The sequence below is a fragment of the Micropterus salmoides genome, unplaced genomic scaffold, assembly GCF_014851395.1.
Source record: "Micropterus salmoides isolate LMB-PRFRI ecotype aquatic unplaced genomic scaffold, ASM1485139v1 Ms_hic_scaffold_14, whole genome shotgun sequence".
Taxonomy (NCBI): Eukaryota; Metazoa; Chordata; class Actinopteri; order Centrarchiformes; family Centrarchidae; genus Micropterus; species Micropterus salmoides.
This window is the reverse complement of record NW_024040485.1, coordinates 28754741-28780865: the sequence shown is the minus strand read 5'-3', so window position 1 is coordinate 28780865 and position 26125 is coordinate 28754741. Positions and strand designations below refer to the sequence as shown.

Below are 26125 nucleotides of genomic sequence, written 5' to 3'. Positions count from 1 at the left end.
TGATGAGCACAGCTATTAGAGTTAAGGACAGATTATTAACCTCTCCTCAGTCTTGAAGACTTGAAGACAGTCTTTGTTGTGCCATGAATCCCCCTTCCTCGCTCAGTATTTAATAGACTATAAATAAATAAATAAAAATGCAATTTTATAAGAAAAAAAACAGCTATTTCACTAGTGTTTCCTGTCAAACCGTGCCAGCTGCAGTCTGCTGTATGGAGTCCTCTGTCTCACAGCTCAGTTACATTTCAGGTTGATTTATTGACTTGGCATGTGGTGTATATTTGTGTTGCTAAAGCATATAAAGGAAAGTGATCAGAATACTCTTCGGCCTCACACACAGCTGTACTCAGATTGCTTTCTGTTCCTTTACTGGTTGTTTTTTTATAGATTTAGTGGACTATCAGAACAAACTTTAATCAGTGACAGGCTCCTCTGTTTAGCCTAACCCATCAGCAGTGTGACGTTGTGGTTACAAAAACTTTGCTTTAACCAAATATGCTGGGTTCAAACCCTCTGCTAGCAAGCATCTGCCTAAGTGCCACGACTGTGCTGACTTTAGTCCAATACTACGTACTCAAGTTTAAGGCAAGTGTTGTGAGTGCTGTTTCTTACATGTGCAATTATCTCCATATCCCTTGCGTAGTCAATGCAGCATAAATAAAACTTCCACAATGCAACGTACAAAGAAAATGGAAACGCTACCTTTATCTGTAAAACAACTTAAAATAGTTGTGGGGAGAAATCTTTGGAAAGTTGTGGCATTTAATTGCCGAGTGTCATTCTGAAGACACAGTTTGTTTATGGAGCACAAATGTTGACTTCTTGTAAACCAGTGCACTATGGCAATTATTATAGATACTGTATACATATAGTGTGTTGTTTGGAATTGGAGCACAGCATCTGATTCCCTACCAGCTGACTGTGACCTCTGACCTGTGCTGATTGGACATGGACAGAATATCTCATTAATGTCTTTATGTGCTAGATTATTAGTTATTGACTGTTTTTTTTATTTATCGTCTGTTTGTCTTGTAAGCTCGGAGTCTAGTGTAATGTGTAGAAATAATGCTCTGCACACAGAACCATACAGCGCTGCACTGTGTTGTTGTCGGTGAGTGTATTTGTTTCAGAAAGAGGGAGGGCGAGATTGAAGATAGAGACTGGGGATGTGGAGAGAGAGCGAGCTGTGTGGTTGGGGGTAGGGACTGAGGAAAGAGAGAGAGAGAGAGGGAAAGAGAGAAGAGGTTTGTTGGGGGTAGGGTTTTTGTAGATGAGAGAGAGAGTAGTGGGGGTGGGGCCACTAAGGTTTATACTATACTACCATATTTCTCTCTCTGTCTCCTGACTCACAGCTCTGTCTGCCTGATAGAGGAGATCATATTACTGTGTGGGGGAGAACGAGTATACGGTATATATAAAAAGGGAGAGAGAAGGGCACAGCAGAGGGAAGAGGGAGTGAGAAAAGTATAGGAGGCACGGGAGAAACAAAATGAGAGAGAAAAGAAAAAGGGGAACAGAACAGAGAAAGATTGTGTTGCGAGAGGTGGGAGGCGTGTCCTAACAGATGTGCTAATGTATAGATGTAAAACCAGCGGTGGTCTACATTTTCCATTTCAGTTTAACAGAAAATTCTCTGCAACGTTTCACTACATAGTTTTCCTTTGAGTAGGATCTTTGGCAACCAGGATAATGTTTTTTTGGGGGGCATACATTAGTTCCTTGGATGGACATAATGAGGAGACATCGTTAATGAACTTGTTTGCCAGGATAATGTTGTTACCGAACGTTTCCACTTGAGAACATATTTCATTTGTTTTCCTACAATATCTGATCTTGCAATACACATGGTATTCACTTCCTAAGCACGAGACAGGAAACAATGACTTTCTTGACATTTAACAGAAACCATGAAAAAATTAATCTCCCCTAGAGGTATTAATAAAGTACTTCTTCTTCTTCTTTTCTTCTTCTACTTCTTCTGACCGTAACCAATGGTTCTTTTAATGTCTACACCAAACCCCTGACTTTGGTGTCCTCTGCTTTGTATGCATACCGTCCACCTCGACCACCTCCCTTGACTAACTTGTGTGTGGTGATGGTGGTAATGTAGCACTTCCTGCACTGGAAAAAACAATGCAGGGAAACATAATCTACGCAACAATTACATTTCTCTTCAAATCACAACAAGCAGAACAAAAGAACTTGAGCTCGATTAGTTACGATTCATCGACTGACAGAAAAAAGGATAAGATATTTTGTTTTCAGACTGTTCTTACAGACAAAACATTTGATAACCTCAGAGGAATCTGTAATAAGCAGTTTTCTTTACAGACCAAGCAATTAATCAGTTTATCAAGAAAAAAATAGGGAGATGAATCAACAATGAAAGTAATTGTTAGTTTTGGCCCAAGCATAGACTGTGTAAAAGAAGTGGGCGTATGTAAACTGTGATATCAACCAGGATGCTAATTTTGGCTAACGATAAACAAAATTCTCTTACCGGAAAAACGAACAGCCGACTCCTAATAAGCTTTTTCAGCGGCGATGGTTAAATGTACACGGTGCTGTGGATACTATTTGCCTCTAACCTGATTGACAGATCGCAGCTGTAGCTACTTGTCAATCTCAAGGTAGCTGCGCCTTAAAGCATCCCCTGCTCTATCGTCTATTTTCCTCTAAATGGAACCTTGATTTACTAAATACTTACTTTATACTAACGACTGAGACCATAAACTCATTGGGAAAGTGTTTACTGAGGTAATAATTCAGGTGGGAAGTGGAGTCAGTTTGCCATTGCGTCCAATGCAACCAGTGGAGTCGCCCCCTGCTGGCAGTTAGGAAGGACGCAGCTTTATGACACTTCCATTTTGGCTTTACTTTTCAGACCTGGAGGTTCCTGTTTGGGCCCAACAAATTAAAAGAATATAAAGGTAATTTGTAGGAGACAGGTTTGAGGAAATGATGTTAACAGAAAACCTGTAAGTTACAGGCTGTAACTTTGGCATTTATTTAATCTGATGAAGGCCACACCAATAATCAACCTTGAAACTGTCGCTTGTCCCAATTTAAAAAATAAATTTAATAAATCTCTTTGCTGGGCCTCCCAGACTGACCCAGACAGGATTCTTCCCAAGCTGTGCACTGCCTTCGTTATGTTCTACCAATAAGATGCTTTAGGTTGCTGTAATTTATTCAGGGTTTGTGGTCATGAGAGAATTTGAATAAAACCTCAGAAGAAGATCTGTCTGGGAAACTCAACCCCCATACAAAAATAGTCATCAGATAGCGGTAAACATGGTGGTGTAATGAATCACTCGGTGATATTTTAATCTTTAATTTTACCTTTATAACAAGATTTGAATAGTATGAACTGTTGATACTACTGTACACTAAACGACAGATGGCCGTGCATGTTTTTTATTGCTGCACCGTGTGTACTGCAGGACAGATTTCCTTCCTCTGTGGAGCCCAAGTTTTTTTATTTTTTTACTAACACTGATAACAAAGAAACTTAATATAAAAGAGTGTCAGGCTCTGTGGCCAGCAGCCAGCTCAGTGTCACTGTTGTGATGCACGTGCACAGTTTAGTCACGTGGAGGGCTGGCTGGAGGTGCAGAAGTGAGGGAGCCACGCTGAGCTCTGATTGGATGACAGTGGAGAATATGACTGAGTCATTTGATAGAGAAGTTAATTTATTGTAATGTTGCAATGAGGTGACTTTAGCTTCTGTATAAAATTACACAAGTGGGAGCAGTTTAAATATGTTACTTCTGAATTAAGCTCGACGCCTTGTGAAAGAAAGAAAAAGAGAAAGCAAGAGGAACAGCAAAGGGATGAATCAGGGAGTTTAGTAGAGGAAGGGAGAGGTGCAAGAGGGACGGGGTCTAATGTAAACATGGTGATTGTGAAAGCTGGGTGAGGTATTTCTAAAGCAAACAGAGAGGGCCAGAGAGCAGGGAGGAGAGAAGTAGGTTTAGTAAAAGACAGGAGAATATAGATTGAAGGAAGAGCAACAGGGGAGAGGATGAGATGTGACAAATGTAGAGAAGCACACAAGGGACAGAAACAGTAACAGCAGATAAAGGGCAGAACGAGAACAGTCAGCAAGAGGAGTAAGAAGAACTATAATACTTAGTATGAGACTATATAAGAGAAGTATTACATTCAAAACTTGAGTTGTCACAGCCATCGTCTGAGGTCATGAATTGTTTTCACATCATCCAAGTCATTGTATTAGTTCAACAGGTTTGGTGCATAGTGATGGTGTAGTATCACTATAATGGTTTTAAATAACACTCCTAGCTGAAAGGGAGCTGGTTTCAGCTGTTGCAGTGTAACAGGAAGTTCGGTGCTGTTCATTTTCAACGGGATGCTAGGGAATCACCTCGGTGTTGTTGGGACTGGAGGGGCTGGATGTCAGGAAACTTCAGCATTAATGCACACTGATGCAATATTCACTGACAAGCTCCATAGTTATACTTCTACTTTGCAAGGAGAAGATTATAATATGCCTTTGTCACAGAGGACATTTAGACATGTCATAGCCTTAAACCTGATTTCTGCATCGAGACTACAGCGTAGACTAAGCACACAGATGAGCATTTATTCTTGTGTGTTGGTGCGCTAGTTGGTGGTGGGGTTTCTATCTTCCACTCCGCTGACTTCGCTAACTTGAATGGGGCTAAAATAATAATTGTGAGTCTCTTCTAGACTTTCCAGACGTTATCGGACCAAATGGATAAAATTCGGATTGTGAAAGGATTCATTTTGCGGGGGTCCACCAATATTGACTTCAAAGCACTGAGCACTTCCGGCTGGCTTGGAGATGGTGCGATGCTACCAAGCCGACCAATCACAGTTCCCGTGTTCTGCGTCGCCGTGACGTGCAGTTAGATTTTTGGGGAGGTGTGTGTCAGACTACAGCGTAGGCTTAACGGCTACACGTAGATTTGACAGAGAAGTATAAATCAGACTTATACTCATTGCAACATGCAAACAACATCCTTTACAAAAAATGTTCTAGTGAAGCTTCTGCCAATCTTTTTTCCCTTTGCTCACATGGAAACACTTAACACTATGTGTGAAAATCTCTAGGCACCTCACAATTCTATTCCAATAGAGAGGGTGGTCAGAAAACAATTACATCTAATGCATCAAATTTTTTATTTTATTTCTATACATCATTAATTTTTTTCTCACTGTGTGACTACGTGCTACTTTTAAAACATAGCTTATTTGTACCTATCCCTAATTTAAATAAACAGATAAACAGATTTTTTTATTTAGGAAAAGTTAAACTCTCAACAGAGTCTCAGTGGCTTTAATTCTTACTGTAGGAGTTAAAACACTGGTATATTGTCATGAAGATTAAATGTCAGTAATACTAATGTTAGACTAAAATGCACACTGCTCATGCAGAATTTCATAAACCCACCATCCACCTGAAGGCTCTGATTCTAAGTCACCTCAGGTGACAGTTTATTATCATTACACTATTCTTCTTGGTACGGGGCTTAGTGTTTACCTGCAGGGTACACACTGTGTTCATGTAATGATAAATCTGCGCCACATGAGTTGGCTGACTGGCTTGTATATTATGATCACTGGAAAGAAGCCACGGCATAAACAGGATGTTCCACTCTGCTGTTCCCTCGTGGCAATACTATCATTTTAAAGAACAATTTGTGTCAGTCAGAATTACAAACGATAATTGGAATATGGATTTGTCAGTGAAACATATCTACATTAACACAATCAGCTTGACTGCTTGAATGCTTCTTGTGATGTTCCAGCAGTATTTTTGGTTATTCAGCCACAGCTATTTAAAAACATCTTTGGCCCCTTTCCGGTGGGTTTTTTTTAGTACCACATACTTCCATTGTCCTCTCCTACAGTTTTCTAACCAGCCAAAGTGCCGGCATCTCGTCTAATTATCTATCAGAACACAACCAGTCAATCTGTCTGTCCGTCTGTCCATGTTGGCTGTCATTCCCGCTACTGAACACCTCGCCAGCTCCCACCACCACCACACTCTACCCTCCCCTTAAGCTGCTGATGATTTGGTGACTTTCAGCACTGTTGCTTTTGTGTCGGTGTGTCTGAAAGCGTTTCATTCGGTTGAATCAGGGAGACGGCGCGATGAGGGACTCCTGGTTGGTGGAGGGATGCCAAATGGAACAGATGGGCGGAGATAGAGCACTGCCAGAAGAGACTAATTATCAGGATTTCGTTTCCAAAACAAACATATTGCAATCAAATCACATACCGCAATCATTGTTGCATTGTTCTGTGTGTGCGTGTGTGTGTGTGTGTGTGTACTGTATTAGTGACAATGACTTGGATCAATTAACTTGTGGAGGAAGAGATTTGATCAGTTCCTGAGGAATTATTCAGGAGTAGTTGCCGGCCATTTTTCTTTAGCACTCAGCTTTTGTTCACGATCATACGACGATGACTGTGGTGGTGTCTTTACTAATTACTGTGTGTAGGTTAAAATAAATAAGTCACATTTGAAATGTGGAAACTCGTGTCTGTTTTGACCCTGTTTCCTTGTGCTATCATGCACTGTGTTTGACTACAAAGTTCTCTGCTTAACTGGGATGTAGTATCTCTAACTTCTGTTCAGTGCAGTGAGAATTGCCTTCTAAGAAAGACAGTCGACCTCACGCAAGAACATTGTGGCAGTGTTATGTTACTGTAAACCTCTCTTACTTTTTCCAGTTCTAGAGATGGACTGTATAACAGAATATTATACAGTTGGTTATGGTACCCTGTCAGCTGTTATAACAGAGGATGTTCCTGGACAGAGACTTGCATAAAGACACAGATGCAGCAGTTGGAGTGAAAGGATCTGAACTGCATATGTCATCATACTGAAATATGCCAATAAAATCATAAATTCAACATTTTACTAGTTCGGCTAGATGGACCTAAACTATAGGCCTCAGCTTAGTTAATACATGGCTGAAGCTTCAGTCCTTTGAGCCACTTATAGCACTTCATTTTACTATGTTGCCTTCTAAACAAAACAAATGTAGAAAATACATTTTTGTCATTTGATTTTGAAAAATCTAAACATGCAACATGGGGCACTCAAATACTGGTATATTGTCAATAAAAACAAATCAACAATGAAAATAAATAACAAATGTCCATTGTAAGACTGACCTGCTGATAATTCCCGCTGCAGCTTGTGCTAATTCAAACAGGTCAGCACAACAGAGCATATTGCTTAAATCTTGTTTTCTCTATGATGTATGATCTCACGTCCGCGGTGATCAACACTCCTGAATCTGCAGTGGGAGGCAGCATGGACGCTGTGGGGAGAAGGACTCGCCTTCCACTCTGATTTAGTCTTGTTCCACTAATTGACACATTCGGACAATGTCGTTTTAAATGACATGTTTGAAGTGTTTCCACAGGCATATCAGACTTCAGTTGAAAAATGTTGGCATACAGTTTAAGAGTCATCATTGCCCATTTTCTCTGTATCTGACCGGGAAACTGTGATGCACATACAGTGGATCTAAATGTCAGGGAAGAGCTGACCTCAGCTCTGGTCTTTCTTTGTGGTTGTCATTGGAGGAAGAGACACTACAGGAGCTTGACTAACCGGGGCCCTAAGATTAGAGAAGCGAGCTTGTGACCGAGGGGTCACCGGTTCAAACCCCGGACTTGGTGCCATTGAGCAACGGGAGTGGAGCGCTTAGTGGCCAGCAGTGTGAGTGTAATCAGAGCCTTCCTGCAAAAGAGAGTCTTCCTCTCAGTGAAGCTCCCCTGAATAAAGGTTTAACAAAAAAAAAAAAAGGTTACAAAATAGATTAAGTTCCCTTAGTGCTACTTACAAAAAACATTGTTCTACTGAGCAGTTTTAATCACCTGCTGCAGAGCCTTCCTGTCCTTGGCTGTGAACCTCCCATGTTTCCATCGGTAAATCGGCATGCCATTATGAGCTAATTGCAGATAAATCTGTATTAGTGCCGATAAATGACAATTATACAAGAAATGTAGCGACGGAAGAGGGATCCTTGTCGTTGCAGTTTGTCCACCAATTCAATTCAATCTCTGCAGGACCCTGTTGGCACCACACCTGTTTGGAACGCCACAGCAATCAGCAGTACTTTTGTTTAAAGGACTATTTATAATCATAAATGTTTTTTTAAACGGCATTATTTCATGTTATCTTGGTGATTTCTCATAACTACGCATAACAAATGTTAGAAATAATCTTTGTTAATGTGTTTCTGAAAAGAAGGTGAAACAAATCCATATATATCGGAATATCAGATTTTAAAATCCTGAGATATCAAAATCGGTATTGGTCTTTCAAATCGGGGCCCTAGTTTTCAGGCAGGATGCTTTCTATTGCTCCTCTGTAAAAGTTTAGGTCATGGCATGGGTATCTAGCCTTAACCAGCGTGGAGATGTGAGATGACCATGTCAGGTTGTCTGTGATGCTGATTCCCAGGAACTTGAAACTGCTCACTTGCTCAGCCTCAACTCCACAGATGTAGACCGGAGTGTGTTTTTTTCCTGAAATCAATGATCAGCTCCATAGTTTTGCTGACATTGAGCAGTAGGTTATTCTCTGAGCACCACTCTGCAAGAATATCGATTTCCTCCAGATATGAAGTCTCATCGTTGTTTGAAATCCGTCCGGTGATGGTTGTGTCGTCCGCAAACTTCCGTACAGAGTTCTTTCCATGTCGGTGGATGCAGTCGTGAGTGTACAGCGTGAACAGTAGGGGGCTGAGCACACAGCCCTGGGGGGCTCCGGTGTTGAGTGGAGGAGGTGTGGTCGCCTATCCCAAACATTTTGATAGCATTGTTGTTGTACTTTTCTTTTTACAGTACATTTATTTGGACGTTTTAACAATCATTCAATGAATGCAAGGATATCAGGATATCAGCTGAAATTTTTGGTCTGAAGGAAATTGAGTTAAATTACGCTCCTCCATTTGACATCTGTCTTTTTACCACCTATTCCATATCACTCTCTCCCCTTAACTCCTGCCTTTACAGCTTTCTCTATCTCCTTATCAACTATACAGTTCATCTCTCTCCCAACCTCTCCTCCTTTCTCCTCCTTAGTCTGCTCCCTTTTTCCTCAATACACTGTATTTCTCTCTTTTCCTTTGTCCTTGTCTGTCATCCTAATAGTCTCTCTCCCCCTTTCTCCCCCTTCCTCCGACCCTGACCCACTTAGCTGGCTGCTTGTTATTCAAACCTTAGCTTTACCCACAAAAACACACACACACACACACACACACACACACACACACGCACACACGGGAGCAGCAGAGATGAGAGGGTGAGAGACAGAGGCATGAAGGGGGGAGAGAGAGAGAGAGAGAGAGGGAGAGAGGGTAATTTGGCTTGTCTACAGACCTTGCTATCCTTTTTAGTTCTCTCATTGTAGGGTTTGCGATACACACAGACATAACACAGATACTGTAAAGGTACTTATTTGAGAGGCAGCTATACTTATGTGGAACTGTTTGACAAATTTCCATCATTATCTAATAGTGATTAGAGCTACTAACAGTCCAAAACCTAATTAGTTAATATAAAATTAATCGACTAATTGTTGCAGCTCTAATCATAAACACAGAAATAAATGCAAACGTGCATTCTCTCTGTTTTGGAAACTTTACTAGTACATTTAAAGTGAAAGACAAAAACAACTTCTGGATGCATTTTGACATGCAATTCATGGATCTTGCATCTTCTAAAACATCTGCCATGGATATCTAAACGGGACAATGAACCATTTGCCATAAACCAGTCAGCACTCACCTGATTAGCTCCGCAGACAAACCAGTAGTCTTTACACTAATTGAGTCTGTTGAACAGCACATCAAAACTGATGTAGGGCTGGCCCCCAAGAGTCGAAGATTCGATGGGCGGATCCAGCAAAACAAGGATCATGCCATTTTGGCGATATGGGGGTGCTCAACGTCTGATTTTACATAGAACTACCAGTTTTCTCCCAATAAGTTAATATACAGCCTATCACATTATACATTTCAACGTTTTAATGCTGTAAATAAACATGTAAAAAGTACAAAACTTTCAATAAATGTTTTTAAAGTGCGTGAATAAATCCAAAATTGTAACCCTAACGCTGGGTCGTCAGTGCGCATGTGTAGGTGTAGCGTGTGTGTGTGTAGTTGCAGAAGAGGAACACTGAAGAGACGGAGCTCCAGCTTCACCAGTGTTGTGCCGAGTTGTTCGCACCTTGCGGGACTTATTAATCGCCATTGATGACCCGCACAAAGAATATGTTATTGTTTTTAAACAGCCGCTACTTGAAATAGCCCCGAGAGGAACCGCGACGTGCATGCAGGAGAGAGAGAGAGATAGAGAGAGGGAGAGAGGGAGAGAGAGAGAGGGGTCAACAATAAGCCTCAGTTTAGCTTCGGCTCGCAGTCGCCGCGCACAAAAACACATTCGACTATCAGGCAGGACTTGAGGATTCTGATTCGACTATGTAAGTCCTTAGTCGGGGACAGCCCTAAACTGATGATGACTTTTTGCCACTAAAAGTTAATGAGTAAGCCAGCACATTTGCAAGATGCACTTACCGTTCACTACCCAACAAACGGGGGGTTTTGTTTCAGGCCTGCTTGTTTGGCGAGTCATTTGTAAAAGTAGTCAATAAAAATGCAGAGTTTCAGTTTTTATCTATCAAGGTCTGTTCTTGTTAAAAGAAACTTTACTACTTTCCATATCTTGGTTGAGCTTGATTTCGCAGTTCTCTTAACAGTTGACTCGTTTGTCTATCCTTCCAATTTTGGCATGTATGAGCATGGAAACCAAAAGAAATAATTTTAATCTGTCCTTCGTGATGCCCTCAACATTTAAAACCGTTTTTACTTCATCCCAAATGCATTGCACCTGCCGAGTGTTGAATCACCAGGGTTGAATTAAGCTAAAATCACTGACAGCCACTGAGAGCCCTCCATAGAGTCTCTCTGTTTGTCCGTCTGTCCCTCCCAGGACTGATGAGCAGCATAAAAGGTTTCACTGTGCTCTCACACTGAGCGCCAGCTGAAAAGAAATCATTATTATTTCTCCTTCATGGCTTTTTTTTCTTATCTCTTCTCTTCTGATAGTACTACTTACTGTGACTTGAGAGCTGTATTTGTCCTGTGCATAGCAGGGGCACATTAGCCACTTAGTTTAGCATCTACAAATTACTCCCATTTTGTAGCCTGATTAAATTTAAGCTGACATTTGTCCGTGTATTTGCCATTATATGTATTGATGTCAAAGGTGTTTGTTGTTTGTGTGTAACCTTTGGACTTGATCATCATCTACGGTCTTTGGGCGTCTACATCAGGCTCAGTTTAGACCATAGAGTTAGCGAGCCATCAAGTGTTTCTGACTTCCACTGTTATTGTTTGTGTAAGTGTGCGCCTACAGCTCTGTGATACTATTTCATATTTACATAAAAAACAGACAAAACTGGACGTTGCATTGGAAAAACAGTAAGCAAGGAAGTTGAACTACCTGGTAAGTTCAGAAAATATGTTTCTGTTACTTGATTCCAGGTATCCTTGTACTTTACTGTGAACAAGTTAGCATAGCATAACCCTGATTAATCCGAACTCCATTCAGAAAACGAGCATTTTGAAAGTTGGTGTCCTGCTGTCTTGCTGACAGACCTGACAAAGCATGAATTCATATGTTTAACAAATCAGCATCATATTGTTGTTAGTTCTGCATCATTTTGATCCGTTTACTGCGACTAAATCACAGCAAAGTGTTTATTTTGTTTTCATACCGCCGTAGTAATCCCAGGTTGTGTTTTTTTTGCATTGTGTGTGAACACTCAGTCCAGATTAAATTTGTGATTGGTCTGAATGCTGTGAAGGACATTACAAAGCAGCAAGGGCAGGGAAACCTGCTGAAATGGATGCAGCACATGAGGTGGCAGGTGTGATGGTCGAATCAGCTGATCACCAAACAGTGGCGAGTAGTTGTTAGTATTATTGTGTGTCTGCTTCTCCGTCCCTGCGTGTATAGTCTGTTATAGTCTGTGTGCATCCATGTGTGATCTATGTAGCTGATATACTACATGTCTTGTCAAAGATAAAGGGAAGACGCTGATTTGACAGTGAGGTCAGCGTGTCTGCTTTTCTCTTCCTCTTGTCTGTTTTGTGTGAAAAACCTTGTTTGCTCCTAGAGAGGAAGAATGACGATCAGACAAACTACTAAACATACAGCTGAAGATCCCGTCCACTCCTGCTACTCTGTTTATTGTCTGACACGTGGAGATGTTCCATGTAAAGCATTAAAAATTAACTGTTAATTATATAAGCGACACTGTGTGTGTCACAACACTGTTTTGGCTTTCTGTTGACTCTGTAAACCTATACCTCATTTGCATAATACCCAGCAGCTGGGAAACGGATAGGGCAGTTACACCTGTCTGTCCACCTGTCCACCTGTCCACCTGTGTGTGTGTGTGTGTGTGTGTGCTTTGCTTCTACCCACCTGTTCAAACGTTCTTCTGTGTGTTTGTCAGCCAAAACAATGATCGTGTACCTAGGATACCATGAAATATTTGAATATGGTTTATGGATTCAAATATGATGAATTTGTTTGTTGTTTTGTTTTCCTGCTGTGGGATGTAGAGTTTGATTGGTAATGGTTACTGCAGCTGAAACAATATTTGAAGCTAGCAATAGCAGTGCCAGTATACTTTAAATCTGACTACAGCTAAAACACTGAATAGGATAGTTAATTTATTAATCATTTTGACAGTTATAAATAATTGTTTAATTTTCATAAACTAAAAATACCTAACACTAGCTGGTTAAATATGTGAGGACATCTCCTATCCTAGAATATTTTAGGTTCTTTGACACACATGCATTTTTCTATAATGAAATAACTGTTAGTTTTAGCTCTAAAGTTGACTGTTTTTATCGTGAGTTCTTGCTAAAAGCCCTGTTTCCCAATAACGATTGATCTTAGAAGTTAGGAGTGTTGCTACAAATGCTAAGCCGTTACTGCTTTAACCGTTAATGTCAGCTGCCTTTGGTGCTGAAGATGATGCTGAGTACACTTTAAAGTAGGGCTGGGCAATAAAACAATAATGATAGTTATCGCATTATAATTTTCCTCAATATCAATATAATAAATGTTCTATATATTTCTATTCAAATATTTATTTTGTTGAGGAAAAGGGACTGAAAAAAGATTTACTAATCCTATTTGTTAATTTTTTTTTTTTATCGTAATAGTTTTGAATGTTCTGCCTCATATTTGTGAAGTGATCCACTGTTTGACATCAAGTGTTTGTCCCATTCTGACCATAAAGAAAAGTTTAACCACATAATTAACCATCTGGTTTCTTCAATTTTCACTCAGGAGCAAAAATCAGCCTTGAAACTTGGAAGAAATAACGATTTGACATTTAGTGTTATAATTATGGATATCTAATGATACGAAACGTTTTTATCGTGATAACATTTTTGACCATATCGCCCAGCCCTACTTTAAAGTAACTTTGTTTATTTAACTTTCTGTAAGCAGTGCTATATGTTATATAGCGTAGATCACAAAGCAAATAACAAAGAAGTACTTTGCACTCGGAATTGTTCAGTATAAAAAAGAAGCCGTGTGTGTGTGCAGTGAACAGCTTGCTGCCGTCTATTCTTGTTACTGGGTGGAAGTAACTGTGATTGATTTAGCAGCTGCTTGAGGCATTCAGACGTTACTCTTAAGCTTAAAGTGGCATTTTAGCCAGAAGAGATTAGTAGGACGATTCTGCAAATCAATTTTTGAATTGATGTGTGTGTTAGTTTAGTTTTATTTTCTTATTTTCTTATCACTCATTACACATCAAACATCACTTGACAGTGTTTGTGGTAAAAGTATGAACTTAAAAGGAAGAGGGTTAACTGCGGTGCAGTCAGCAGTAAATATTACAATACTTCAGATTCAAGATGTCATTCAACGTTCAACATTCAACATTTTTACTTTGTGAGACTGTAATGCTCTTCTTTGCCGGATATGAAGGTAAAATGAATATCTTTCTGTTTTTGACCATTAGTTAAATATATAATATACATATATATATATATACATCATATATAATTTAATTGTCAGACTAATTTATTATGAAAATAATGAGATCTTGTCAATACAATCTGGGTGTTAACTCTGTTAAACCAGGTCTTTAGTAGCGCTGCAACGATTATTTCATTAAACGATTAGTTGGAAACTATTAAGTAAATTATTCACTAATCAACTGTTTAGAGTTTTTTCAGTTTCTTAAATGTGAAAATTTTCTGGTTTTGTTCCTCCTCTATGACAGTAAACTGAATATCTTTGGGTTGTGGACAAAACAAGACATTTGAGAGCATTATCTTGAGCTGTGAGAAACAGTGACCGAAATTTTTCACCATTTTCTGACATTTTATGGACCAAACAACTAATCAATTAATCGAAAATAATTGTTAGTTGCGGCCCTAGTCTTCACACACTAGTGTTGTCCCTGAGTCATTGGAGCTGGGTTGTTGGTGAGTTCACTTTTTGTAGCACAGTGAATGCATTGACAGCATATCTGAAAACTGTGTCACACAAAGTTGTTGTATTAAAAAGAATTGTGTGTCTGCTTTACTTCATACTATAAGGATAGGAGATTAAAAAAAGGTTTTATTTTGAAAGAGCTATTTAAAAATGAATGATTGACTGAAATGTATACAGTATATATTGTACAGTGAACCAAAAGTAACCTTCATCATATGAGAAGGAGACAATGCTGCCTGCTTTTAGTCACTTAAAATCAAAATGTGATACCATGGTGATACAAGCAGCTGTTTGGTGGTTACCTGTGACATGCACAGTGACATTTAAACCTTTGTTCTTCACTGCTGTGTGCAGTGAAGAGGCCCTACAGGAGGAACTGTAGGACAGATAAGAGAGAAAAATAAGGAAGTTAAACACCACACTACATACTTATTGTGCCCTATTTACATTTTTTTTTTTTTTTACAACTGCTTACACAAACTTTTTTTTTTACACGTTACACGATTTTTAAAACCTCTCACTCAAAGAGCAAAACCTCATCTCAAATCTCCAAAACAAGGAGCCATTTCTCAGCCTTTCACTCAGTTTTCAATTGCATAAAAAAGTTTTTTTCAAAACACTTCACACAATTCTCTACCTAAGACACAACAAAAATCTAACAGGAAGTGACCTGCTTTTCTTTTCCAAACACAACCAATCAAAATGCTACACTTGTTCACCAGGTCACACACCCACTGTGCAAACTAATTGCTTACAGTTTTTTTTTTTTTTTTTTTACAACTGCTTACACACATTTTCAAAACTGTGTCTCCTTTTTTCAAAACTCTACACACAATTCCCACAGCTGCTCACACAAAATTCAAAACGCCTCATATGTCCATCAAAATGAAACACTGCATTCTAATTGTCATAAACACATCCCAAAACGAAGCATTTGCATCAGATGGCAAACACTTTTTCCATATTAGTAAATTATTGGATATACCATTTACACACTGTTGTTCTAAATCTAAAGCTCTTTTGTCTTTTACAGGCTAATGTGCACATTTCCATTCAGTGTTCTAGACTGCTTTATGTATACAGTAGACCTATACATAGGTCAAAGGTCAGATTACATGTTTTGAACAATGGACAGAGAGCAAAGGGGAGTAGGAGGGAGAGGCAGGGGACGCCATGAGGACAAGTTCAAGGAGGAAGAAGAGGAGGAAGGAGAGCTATTACTGATAAGATCAGGTCCACACTTTTTGATCTTGTGATCAACCACAGGTTGATAATGAGAGAAGCTAGACTGAGAGTCCAGCCCGACTTGAGTCGCTTTACATTGGCATCCATAACTTGACAAATTAGAACAGGTTGCAACAATCTAATGGTTATTCAGCAGTTCAGTATTATAAAATAAGTATTCATTTTTAGCAATAAAAGTAAAAATTATATTTTTGGTTTATATTATGGTTCCTTTTCTTGTACGCTGCTGGATACAACACTGTGCTACTGTTACAACAGTAATGTTTTGCCAACTAAATAGTTTTCTGTTTCAACATTGCATTGGTGTTTACAGTGTACTTTTCAGCGCCTCTCAGCAGATTACTTTCACTCTAGAACATTGAATGGAAATGTGCACATAAACCTGTAAAAGACAAAAGAGCTTTAGATTTAGAGCAACAGTGTGTAAATGGTTTATCCAATAATTTACAATTCGCCATCTGACTTAAGTGCTTAATTTTGGGATGCTTTCTCATTTTGAATGCAGTGTTTCAATTGGAAAGGATTGGAAGGAAGAATTTTTGGGAATTGTGTGTAGAGTTTTGAAAAAAGGAGACATAGTTTTGAAAATGTGTGTAAGCAGTTGTAAAAAAAACTGTAATACTTAAAACCTACTGAACAAACGTTCATATAATCTGAAATTCGATATCCTGAAGGGATACGAGAATGGGGACAGGAGCCATGATCAGAGAGGCAGATTCAGAGTCACCATTGTTGTGTCGGAGCGATGAATCCAAATCCAAACAGTGTATTAAACCGTACTGATGTGCAGTTATTTGTGAGAAGTGTGTAGAGACTGTGTGTAACGATGTTTTATTAACCGTCTGTCGGTGTCGTTCAGTGTGGATAAGGTTATACTGCGAGGTTGTCTGTGATTTCAGCTGGTTTGCTGCAATATATCCTTCAAACTTGTCACTGTCATTGTCCTGTTTGTGGGGAGTCACTCAGACTAGCAGGATTTTCGATGTCAGAAGGAGATGGCACACAGATAGTGGACTGATTGTTCATACTGGCTGCTGCCCCGTAATCTGTTACCTCCATCTCCACGTATTGTCTCCTTGCTGGCTGCTCTCTGTTTGCTGTGTTTGATTATAGTTTGTTGACATTGTTGCTCTTGCTTTTTTGTTCTCTCCAGCTGGATGGGGACACCATGTTCCTGAGTATGCCAGACGCAGGCCTTGACTTTGCCTCGACCAATCAGGTTAGTGTATATGTGTGTGTGTGTGTGTGAGAAACATAGACAGAGTGAGTGCCCTGTGAAGCTGTTTCTCTGACATTTCCTAGTGAACTAATTACTTAAGTGTTACAAAATTTCCCAACAGAAGTGGATGTTCTGTATCTTGTGGAAATGCACGACCCGAAAATAAACAAATAAACAACACATATATCCCACAACATGACAGATAGATGGCAGGTGTGCAGAATATTTACAGATGGGTATTGACTGCCAGCAATCTAAGGATTCAACTAATGATTATTGTCGATTAATCTGTTGATTATTTTTTGTTTCTATGAGCATAAACTGCATCTCCTCTTACAATTCTGTTGTTTGTATAAAATATATTTAGCTTGTAAAATGTCAGAAAAGCCCAAGGGGACGTCCTCAAATGTCTTGTTTTGTCCACAATTTATACTCAGTTTACTGTCGTAGAGGAGGAAGAGACTGTCCTCACCAGAAAAACGACAATATAGGTAATTCGTGCAGCACGTTATAACGACCCATGTTTGCGTTTATTGTGGCAGCGACCTTTAGTGGCCGTACAACGGTAGCAAAGTCGGGAGACGGATGAAAAATGGGCACAAAGTCCGCTTGAAGAGAAACATTCGAGTACCATGTGAAACCACGTGAATACTGATTTATTAAGAGTTTTAACTTAAATAGCGTTACCGTCTTCCGTCACATGACTTACGTTATTGACTTCGGTCATTTACTTACTTTAACCCAAACCACAACATTCTCTCAAACCTAACCAAGTAGCTTTTGTTGCCTAAACCACTTCACAACGTTAACCACGTCTTTAATGTCATGTGACTTACGTAACATATTAACACTCGTGTGTGTGTGCCTGGTTAGCACTGGCATTACCAGGCGCTGTATTAACTGTTTAATTCATTTGCCTGCACAACGACAAAGTGTATGTATTTGTTAACATTTCTTTTACAACAACGTCTGATGTTTACACCTTTTATATTTATTTATATATTTATTGTATTTTTATTTATACATATATTGCATTTTACTTTACTGCAGGCATTTGATATGGACAGCAAAGTAAGAATTGCAAACTGTTTCCCAGTATCTGTTAGGATTGAGCTATTAATTACTGCAGGACTCTGAAAAAACACAAACCAAGACACCTTAGATATGATCTCTGAGGCTTTAATAAACTACTTTCTGTTGGGATCCTGCTATCAGAAGCTTTATACTTGACAGTGAGGAATGCCTGTCAAACCAAATCTGATGAATTGCCCTTCTTAAACAACAGTTATTTCGCTACACAGTGTGAGAGCAGTTAATGTTAATGCTTTCATAAAGATGATTCAATCACACACCGCTGTGTCTTTGAGCTCACCTTTAGGGATTTCATTTTCCAGTTTATAATACAATAACTACAATAATGGTATAAATCCCAAAGACATTCACTTTACTATAATGTAAGACAATGAAAGCAGCAAATTCTCACATTTCAAAAGCTGGAACTATTAAAGTTACCAATTTTTGAGGTGACATCTTCAAATATCTTGTTTTTGTCCAAAACTCAACAATATTCAATTAACAGTGATATGAAACAGAAGAGAAAAGCATATTCTCGCATTTGACAAGATGGGATCATCAAATGTTTAGTAGTTGAAGCAATTGAGCACCGGGTCAAAGTTGTTGGGATGCATGTGAGATTAAACCTGCTTTTATTGAATCATGTTCTCTGTTTATCATCTGAGAGCAAGTGTATCAAATCAGTTACTCATTAATGACACACAGCTGAAATGATCAACTAATCAATTAGTTACAGCTAAAGCAAATGGTTTCATTGGCTATTTTGCTTTTCTTTGTTTGACGTGATAGTAAATTGAATATCTTGGAGTCTGGATTGTTGTTTGGACTAAAGCATTTTTGAAGAAGTCACTTTAAGCTCTGGGAAAGTGTGATTGGCATTTTCCCCCAATTTTATGACATTACATAGACAAAATAATGAAGAAAATAATCTCTATATTAATCAGTAATCAAATCAGTATTCGCAGCCCTATCTTGAATTTCAAATGAAATTTTTTTTACTGTAAGCGACTGATAATTTTTATTAAATACATTTTCTTGAAACTTTTCAGAGCGTCCCAAATTAGTGCTGATTACAGCTCCGGCCCCCTGAGATGCTAAATAGGATAAGAAGTGTAGTGAGTGGAAAGATGGATGGAAATTTCCGCTAGAGAACATTGCGTTCCTTGCATAAAATCAGATGTAGGTTTAAGGGTAGGTGATGATGTATGTACAGCTGTCCTGTTACGTCACCTCAGTGCGATGATTAACGTTTTAAAGATCAGCTGTTTTTAGATTCCTAAGCAACAGCACTATGCAGTAAACACTGTTTTATATGGCTCTGGGTGGAACTGCTTTCACTATGTAGTTTCCTAGTAAAGCCTCTAGAGAGTAAGATGTGTTTTTTGTTAGTACAGAATCCTCACAACCAAACATATTAACCATATTAATGACGAACTCCACTAGAGGTACATTATTCATAGTGCACTATAGAGACTATTATGTGGTATAGGGAATCTATGATTTGATGTTTTATTCATAGTGTTGTTCCATAAGAAGATGGGGAGTGGTGTGTGGAATAAGAATTTATGGCTTTATTATTGAAGTACCATTTCTCCCATAAAGCCAGAGGTTGTTGTGATGAATGTGACCAATTTTATTCCAGTCTGACCCTCATTCTTGTCATTTTTGAACTGTTAATGGAGCAACAGTGGGATGTCACTGTGTTAAGGCTGAACCAAGGAGATGGGGACAGAAAGAGAGGGCAAAGGGAGAAATACTCAATACAACAATATCTGTACTGTACGGATATGTGTATTGTGTAGGTTTGTTGTTTAGAAGCCTGAAAACATGGTTTCACACATTCAGCCACATCTTACAGGTGTGTTCTTGGGTTAAGTAAACTTCGGTCTTCTGTGACAAATCCTTTTTCCTTTATAAAGAGACAGTTTGACTCTGTAAGATAATGTCTTTAACACACACTGTGACAAAGGTGCTGATTGAAAGCTTGTATCTTTTAAAACCAAGGATTGGCTGACAGAAGTGAATAAATAACTCTACATTCCCCAAATATTTAAATTAATGAAATGATTAAACTTTATTTTAACAAGGTGGCCCCGTCCTCCAAATGCTGCCATAGACAAGGCAAGGCAAGTTTATTTGTATAGCACATTTCAACAACAGGGCAATTCAAAGTATTTTACATAAAACATTAAAGCAACATAGGGAAATATAAAAAGGAATTTTTAATTCAGTTTTTAAAGAGTTAAAACAGTTTAAAACGGGACAGTGCAGTGTAAGATATTAATAAGAAAAAGACAGAAAAAGTCTTGATTTAAAAGAACTGAGAGTTTCAGCAGACCTGCTGTTTTCTGGGACTTAATAAAAACTGAACGCTGCTTCTCCAGGTTTAGACTTTTTTTGACCCTGGGGACAGAAATTAGACCTGAGAGGTCAGGATGGTTCATAACGTAGCAGAAGATCAACCGTTACTCTGTACAATCCCACTTTGAATGGAAAGCAAGACGAAACAAGATTAATATTAGCAACACAGTCATGCTATGAGCTAAATGTTTCACTTCCACTAAAACTAAAAACAGCGGGCGGCACGGTAGTGCAATGGTTAGCACTGTTGCCTCACAGCACAAAGGTCGGTGGGTTCAAACCCCGGTTGCCTTGGCCTTTCAGAGTGGAGTTTGCATGTTCTCCCTGTGTCTGCATGGGTTCACTCCGGCTTCCTCCCACCGTCCAAAGGTTAATTAATGTCCTTAGGTGTGAGTCGTTGTGTGGCCCTGCGATGGACTGGCGACCTGTCCAGGTTTTTTTTGCCCGATGTCAGCTGGGATAGGCTCCAGCCCCCCCGCGACCCTGTACGCAGGATAAGCAGTTGACGATGGATGGATGGAACTGATAGGAGGTTCACCAAAGTGATTACAGTTCATTCTCAGGGGAACTTGAATGTCTGAACCAAATTTCATGGCTATCCATCAAAACTGAAATGATAACAACGATAAAAGGTCAGGGCTCACCAAAGTCCCTATGATTCACCATGAATGTCAATATTTCTGTAAAAACATTGCGGTGTGTAAAATTTTTGATGCGGAGTCACGAGCTGGACAATGTGTGTGTGCAGTGACTTCCTGCAGCCTCCACTGGTTGCTTGGACAGGACCCTCTTTCCAGGGACATAATGGACTGATATGAGAGTAGTATTGATCCTGTCATGTAACTCTTGGCACGAAAGCAAATAAGCAAATTTCCCAAAATATTGGACTATTCCTTTAATCAATATATAGTGTCTGCCCAGTTTCATAGAGCTGCCCAGTGGTTGTGGCAGCACTGGGAGGCTTCCAGGTGTTGCTGTATAGAAGTGAATCCAGTTGCAGGATGGTGGTGTTGACGCTTCTTCTTACAGAAAAATATACACTATAATAAAACTAAAATATTTTTCTTTCTTCCTTTACTGCAGCTGTTCAGCCCTCAGTGTGACCTTTTCTTATCAGGGATTAGCTGTGGAGGGAATGAACAAGCAATTTATTAACAGCCCCCTCTCTCTGTGAAATCTCTCTGAGGCTTGTTTGATTTCTCTCTCGTTCTTTCTGCCAACTCAGTTCAGACGTAGCTGTTAGTTGGTGCAAAACTAAAAGCAATATTACACAACACAACAAGGATAAAACATCATTTGGACCTGTGTGTGGGAAGGCTAATGTCTCGCTCTCTCTCCCTCCCTCTTGCTTTGTCCTTGATCCTCTTCGTGACCTTTTCATTTGACCTCTGACCTTTCCCTGGCCTCTGCATCCATTTGAACCTTTGTGTGTCTTTGTCATTCTTCCCACAGTTTCGGGTGCCACAGCCCCCTCACCCTCTCAGCAAGGTGACGCCACCCTCGCAGCACTGGAGGAGGGACACACACATGGCCGACACACACCGTCTGCCTTGGGTGAATGCAAACACACACACACACACCGAGGCAACTTTCAACAGTGTTGTTTATTTAAAAAAATATTGATTAAATGCACTGAAAGCCAGGATCAGCCAGTATCATTGCAGGCAGGACATGCAGTTCTAGCCCGACCTGCACCTCCTGCAGGGAAGGAAAGTAACACTAGCAGCAGTTTAGCCCTGCAGATGTAAACAGGCAGGTGTGCACCATCTATAGGCAATGAAAGTGAAAGCTCCTGCAACTTTAACACTTGTGCTTACAACTGCAGTTTTTTGATTTTTGTAACTTGCTCACGTCATCATGTGACCCCATTTAGTTACATTGAAGATGCTAAGAAGGCAGCCCTAACAAGATGTTATTAATCCAAAGATAAATGGAAGGCAAGGGCTGCAGAGGCCAAAAGCAATAATAGAATAAAATGAGTAATGCAGGTGGATTATTTTCTGTCTGAACAGGCAGTGCTGAAAATTGGAACTGTTACGGTAGGTGTTAAATAGCTGTTAAAAGTAGTTATCACTTGGTGTTCCAGTTACAGGCTGAATTGTATTTCTGTTTTGTGTATATGAAGCTTTAGTGTGATACAATGGTGTTGTATTAGTTATTTTATTACTTGATGGGTTTGTGTTCTCTCTGCAATCAGTCAGAGGTAAAAGAACCATCACTCTGTAACTCATCGCTGTACAACCGTGAGTGCACTGGGTGTAGTCCCGACAACTCCAACAGGGTGACACACGCTCTCTCTAGCGGATCGTTTCATGTCAGTTTCATAAGCCGTGGTGGCCTAAAAGTTCATGGTGGGCAAAGTGAAAACTGCCCTTGAGCAAAGGCGCTTAACCCCAACTGCTCCAGTGGAGTGTGGAAGTGAAACTCCACCTCTAAATTAATAAAAGGTGAAAAACGAATTCCAGTTAAACTTTCCTAAATGTCATATCAATAATTTACGCTTTATCAGCTTTATAGTTTTAAATCAGGACCTTCATCATTTGGATCAAGTAGCGGGTGCCAAATTTAGAAGGCTACACCTCTTACCTCAATGGGTCAGATAGAAACAGATTTATTCAACAATTAGGTAAATATAAGTATGGGATTGAGATACCCAATAATAAAGGACTTTGATCAGGATCAGGGCCATAAATCAAAACAAGCTGGATTGATTGTCCCTTTCAGTCTGTATGAGTGAGCAAGGAGTTACTTTTCTTTCCTGTGTGTGGCGCAGGGTGATATGTATTGAACTGGTTTGATAATAGGTGAGTATGAAACGTCACCATGTCACCTCGCGGGAGCAAGGAGGCAGTTGCTTTTCTCCGGATGCACACAAGTTAGAACAAACCTTTTGCCTGATCTCGTGGCATTTTTCTTTGCAAATTTCGCAAGATCAGTCATTGATGACAGCTCACAGTATGCTCACGCAGGTAGAGTGTGTCTGACTTGATGGCGCCCTCCTCTACAGTTGCCTGCAGCTCACGTTATACTATCAAGTCGGCCGATAGTCAGCAGAACGCACCTAATGTCTCAAGCTGTCCCTTGTAGAGTGTCTGTGACCTGCTGTTGACTCTGAGCGAGTTTGTGAGTCAGTAACAAGCCAGTTTAATGACCGCTCCAGAACCCAAACTGTGCTTTCCCTTTGAATTTAAGCACAAATCATAGTTATTCAATGTCATTACACTACACAGTTCTATGTTGTACTCTTTGTAATATTATTGACAGAGAGCCAACAGTTCCCACCACTTGGCAACAGTGGCAAAGAAAAACTTCCTTTTAATAGGCAGAAACCTTGAGGAGAACCTAGACTCAAAAATCTGTATGTATCACGTATCATGTGAAAGAGGTTGATTGTTTCCAATTAGAAGCTTTGACCTTAGATTTTGTCTCCCTTTCACGTTTACCACGCACACAGAATCCCAACATGAACATAGAAATTCAATATCTCACTAAGGGGCTTTACTCTCTTACAATTTATTCCTGGATTTCAAATTATTCCTGGTAAACACTCAACAACATCAGCAACAGAACACATTTACATTTACCCGACACTGGTGTGTATATTGATCCGTCTACGCAGTTAGGAAAATTCCGACATATCAGAGGATTAAACTGTGTGAGTGGGTGATAAAGGGGGCCACCAAAATGGTTGAAGGGAATCTCCCAACTCTCACCCACACCTTCATACATATACACTCACATATACGTTTTCTCGCATTATAATGCTGACTAATTAAAAGCAAAAGTTTGAGTTTTATATTCCCTCCTGCTCTTTCATACATAAAACATGAGCTGCCCGCTGTCTGTTTCTCGAACACTCGCACACCTTCAGACATTGTTATCGCAGAGAACAGTGATGAAAATAGAAAGTGAAAGATCTCAATCAGGCATCCATCAAACGCATACTGTACCTTCTGTGCGAGTGTGTGTCACGGCCCTCAAAGGGACTCTTTTATAATAATTCATATCTGTCTTTCTCTTATGCTAATCAGCATCTACAGTCTATTTAAAATGCCCTTTTCCTAGAAGAGACACCAAACTGACAAAGAGAGTGCGAAGATCATCGTTGCAGCTGCGGTTTTTAAGTGGACAGACATTACTCCTCTAGATATTTAAATAATAAGATCCACAACTATTGTATGTGAGTATGTAAAGTAACACAATATAAGAGACACAGATGGAAGAGCTTACAGCATGTAGAGAAATTGGCCCAGATTTCTTTAGGTACCTTGTTATACACCTAAAATGAAATTGCAGATGCAGGTAAAACATTAAACGAGTTTGTCCAGAACATTTAAATATACCAGCTACATGCATTACAAGTTAATATTTACACATTTAGTCACCATTCTGATCACAGAAACTGATGTTGATGGTCACACATTAGTCATCATGTCCAACAGACATATGTGCTATTTCATATTGCATGAAACAGTCGTGAAAAATGGAGTCGTGAGAAGTGTGTAATGTGAACACAACATGTGTGAAAGGACTTAATCCTGACTACATTAGTCTTCTAGAAGCTCCCCAGTGCACAGGGAATGGGCCATTGTACTGACATGAATGGGGAGAGCAGAGAGAGAGAGAGAAGTAATTTATGCAGAACTTGAAGAAATGATAGAGAGAGCTGAGGAGTGAGAGAGAGAGAGAGCACAGAGAGAGAGAAGTAATTTATGCAAAACTTGAAGAATTGATAGAGAGAGCAGAGCTGCGAGTGAGAGAGAGAGAGTTAGAGGCAGACAGACAACAGACAAGTGATGTAATTTATGCAGAGCTCTGAGCTCCAACAGGACACTTGTTTAAGACTAAGACCGTGAAACTGACTGTTGAACTTGTTGGTTTGTTGGTGCCTGATAAACACAGTGTAATAAGTGTGATGTTGGATACACACAAAAAGATGAAGAAAACATAAGGGTTGGTGATTGTAGAACATTACTAGAGAGTTTGTTGGGTGACTGAACAAGAATAGAAGCAGCTGCTTCATTTATACCTGGCTGTAAGTGATAAATGATTAAGCCATATTTTGATATTTAAATTGGTGTAAATGTCAACTACTGGCCATGCACCACCATGTTTTACATTTCCCTGTCACTTATTAAATATTACCATTACAATGTGTGATGTATGAATGACCACTTACCACTGACAGAGCACTGGTCATTGTGCCACCATTCGGACTGAATGTGACACCTTTATCCTTGTTATCCTGGATATTCAGTCTGAATGTCTTCTTGAAGTTAAATTGTAGGATCTCGATCTGACCAGCCCAATTTGAGCAACCAGATTGTTTTGACTTTCCAAGTTGAGCTTATTGAATTTTATGAAATTGCACAACTTGGAATGGGCTATTAAATATTAAACATTAGGGGAGTTCAGACCACATGAATTCAGACTGATGCTTTTTAAAATAAAATATTCCAGTGCATTAAATTCAGGCACGTTAGGGACTGTATGGATTCTGATTCCAAATAAACTTGCCCAGATGACTGGAGTTGGTCAGGGCTAAAAAAAACGATATGGGTATTTTCTATGTTGATATTTAGAGAGCAGGGCAGCCGATGGCCCAAATATATTGCCGATATCAAAACAAATAAAAGTCATGTATAAGTCCATTATTCAAGGCAGAGTACAATCTAATATACATGT

General features: G+C 39.5%; 1 protein-coding gene across 3 annotated transcripts in view; it reads left to right on the top strand.

The window, feature by feature from the left end:
• The window catches only part of tox (thymocyte selection-associated high mobility group box), a 54014-nt gene that overhangs the window by 1382 nt on the left and 26507 nt on the right, over positions 1-26125 (top strand). For all 3 annotated transcript variants that reach the window (XM_038718877.1, XM_038718878.1, XM_038718876.1), the window contains 2 exons: positions 16940-17005; positions 21893-21994. In XM_038718877.1, coding sequence (XP_038574805.1) covers positions 16940-17005; positions 21893-21994 — 168 coding nt within the window. The remainder of the gene's footprint in view (positions 1-16939; positions 17006-21892; positions 21995-26125) is intronic.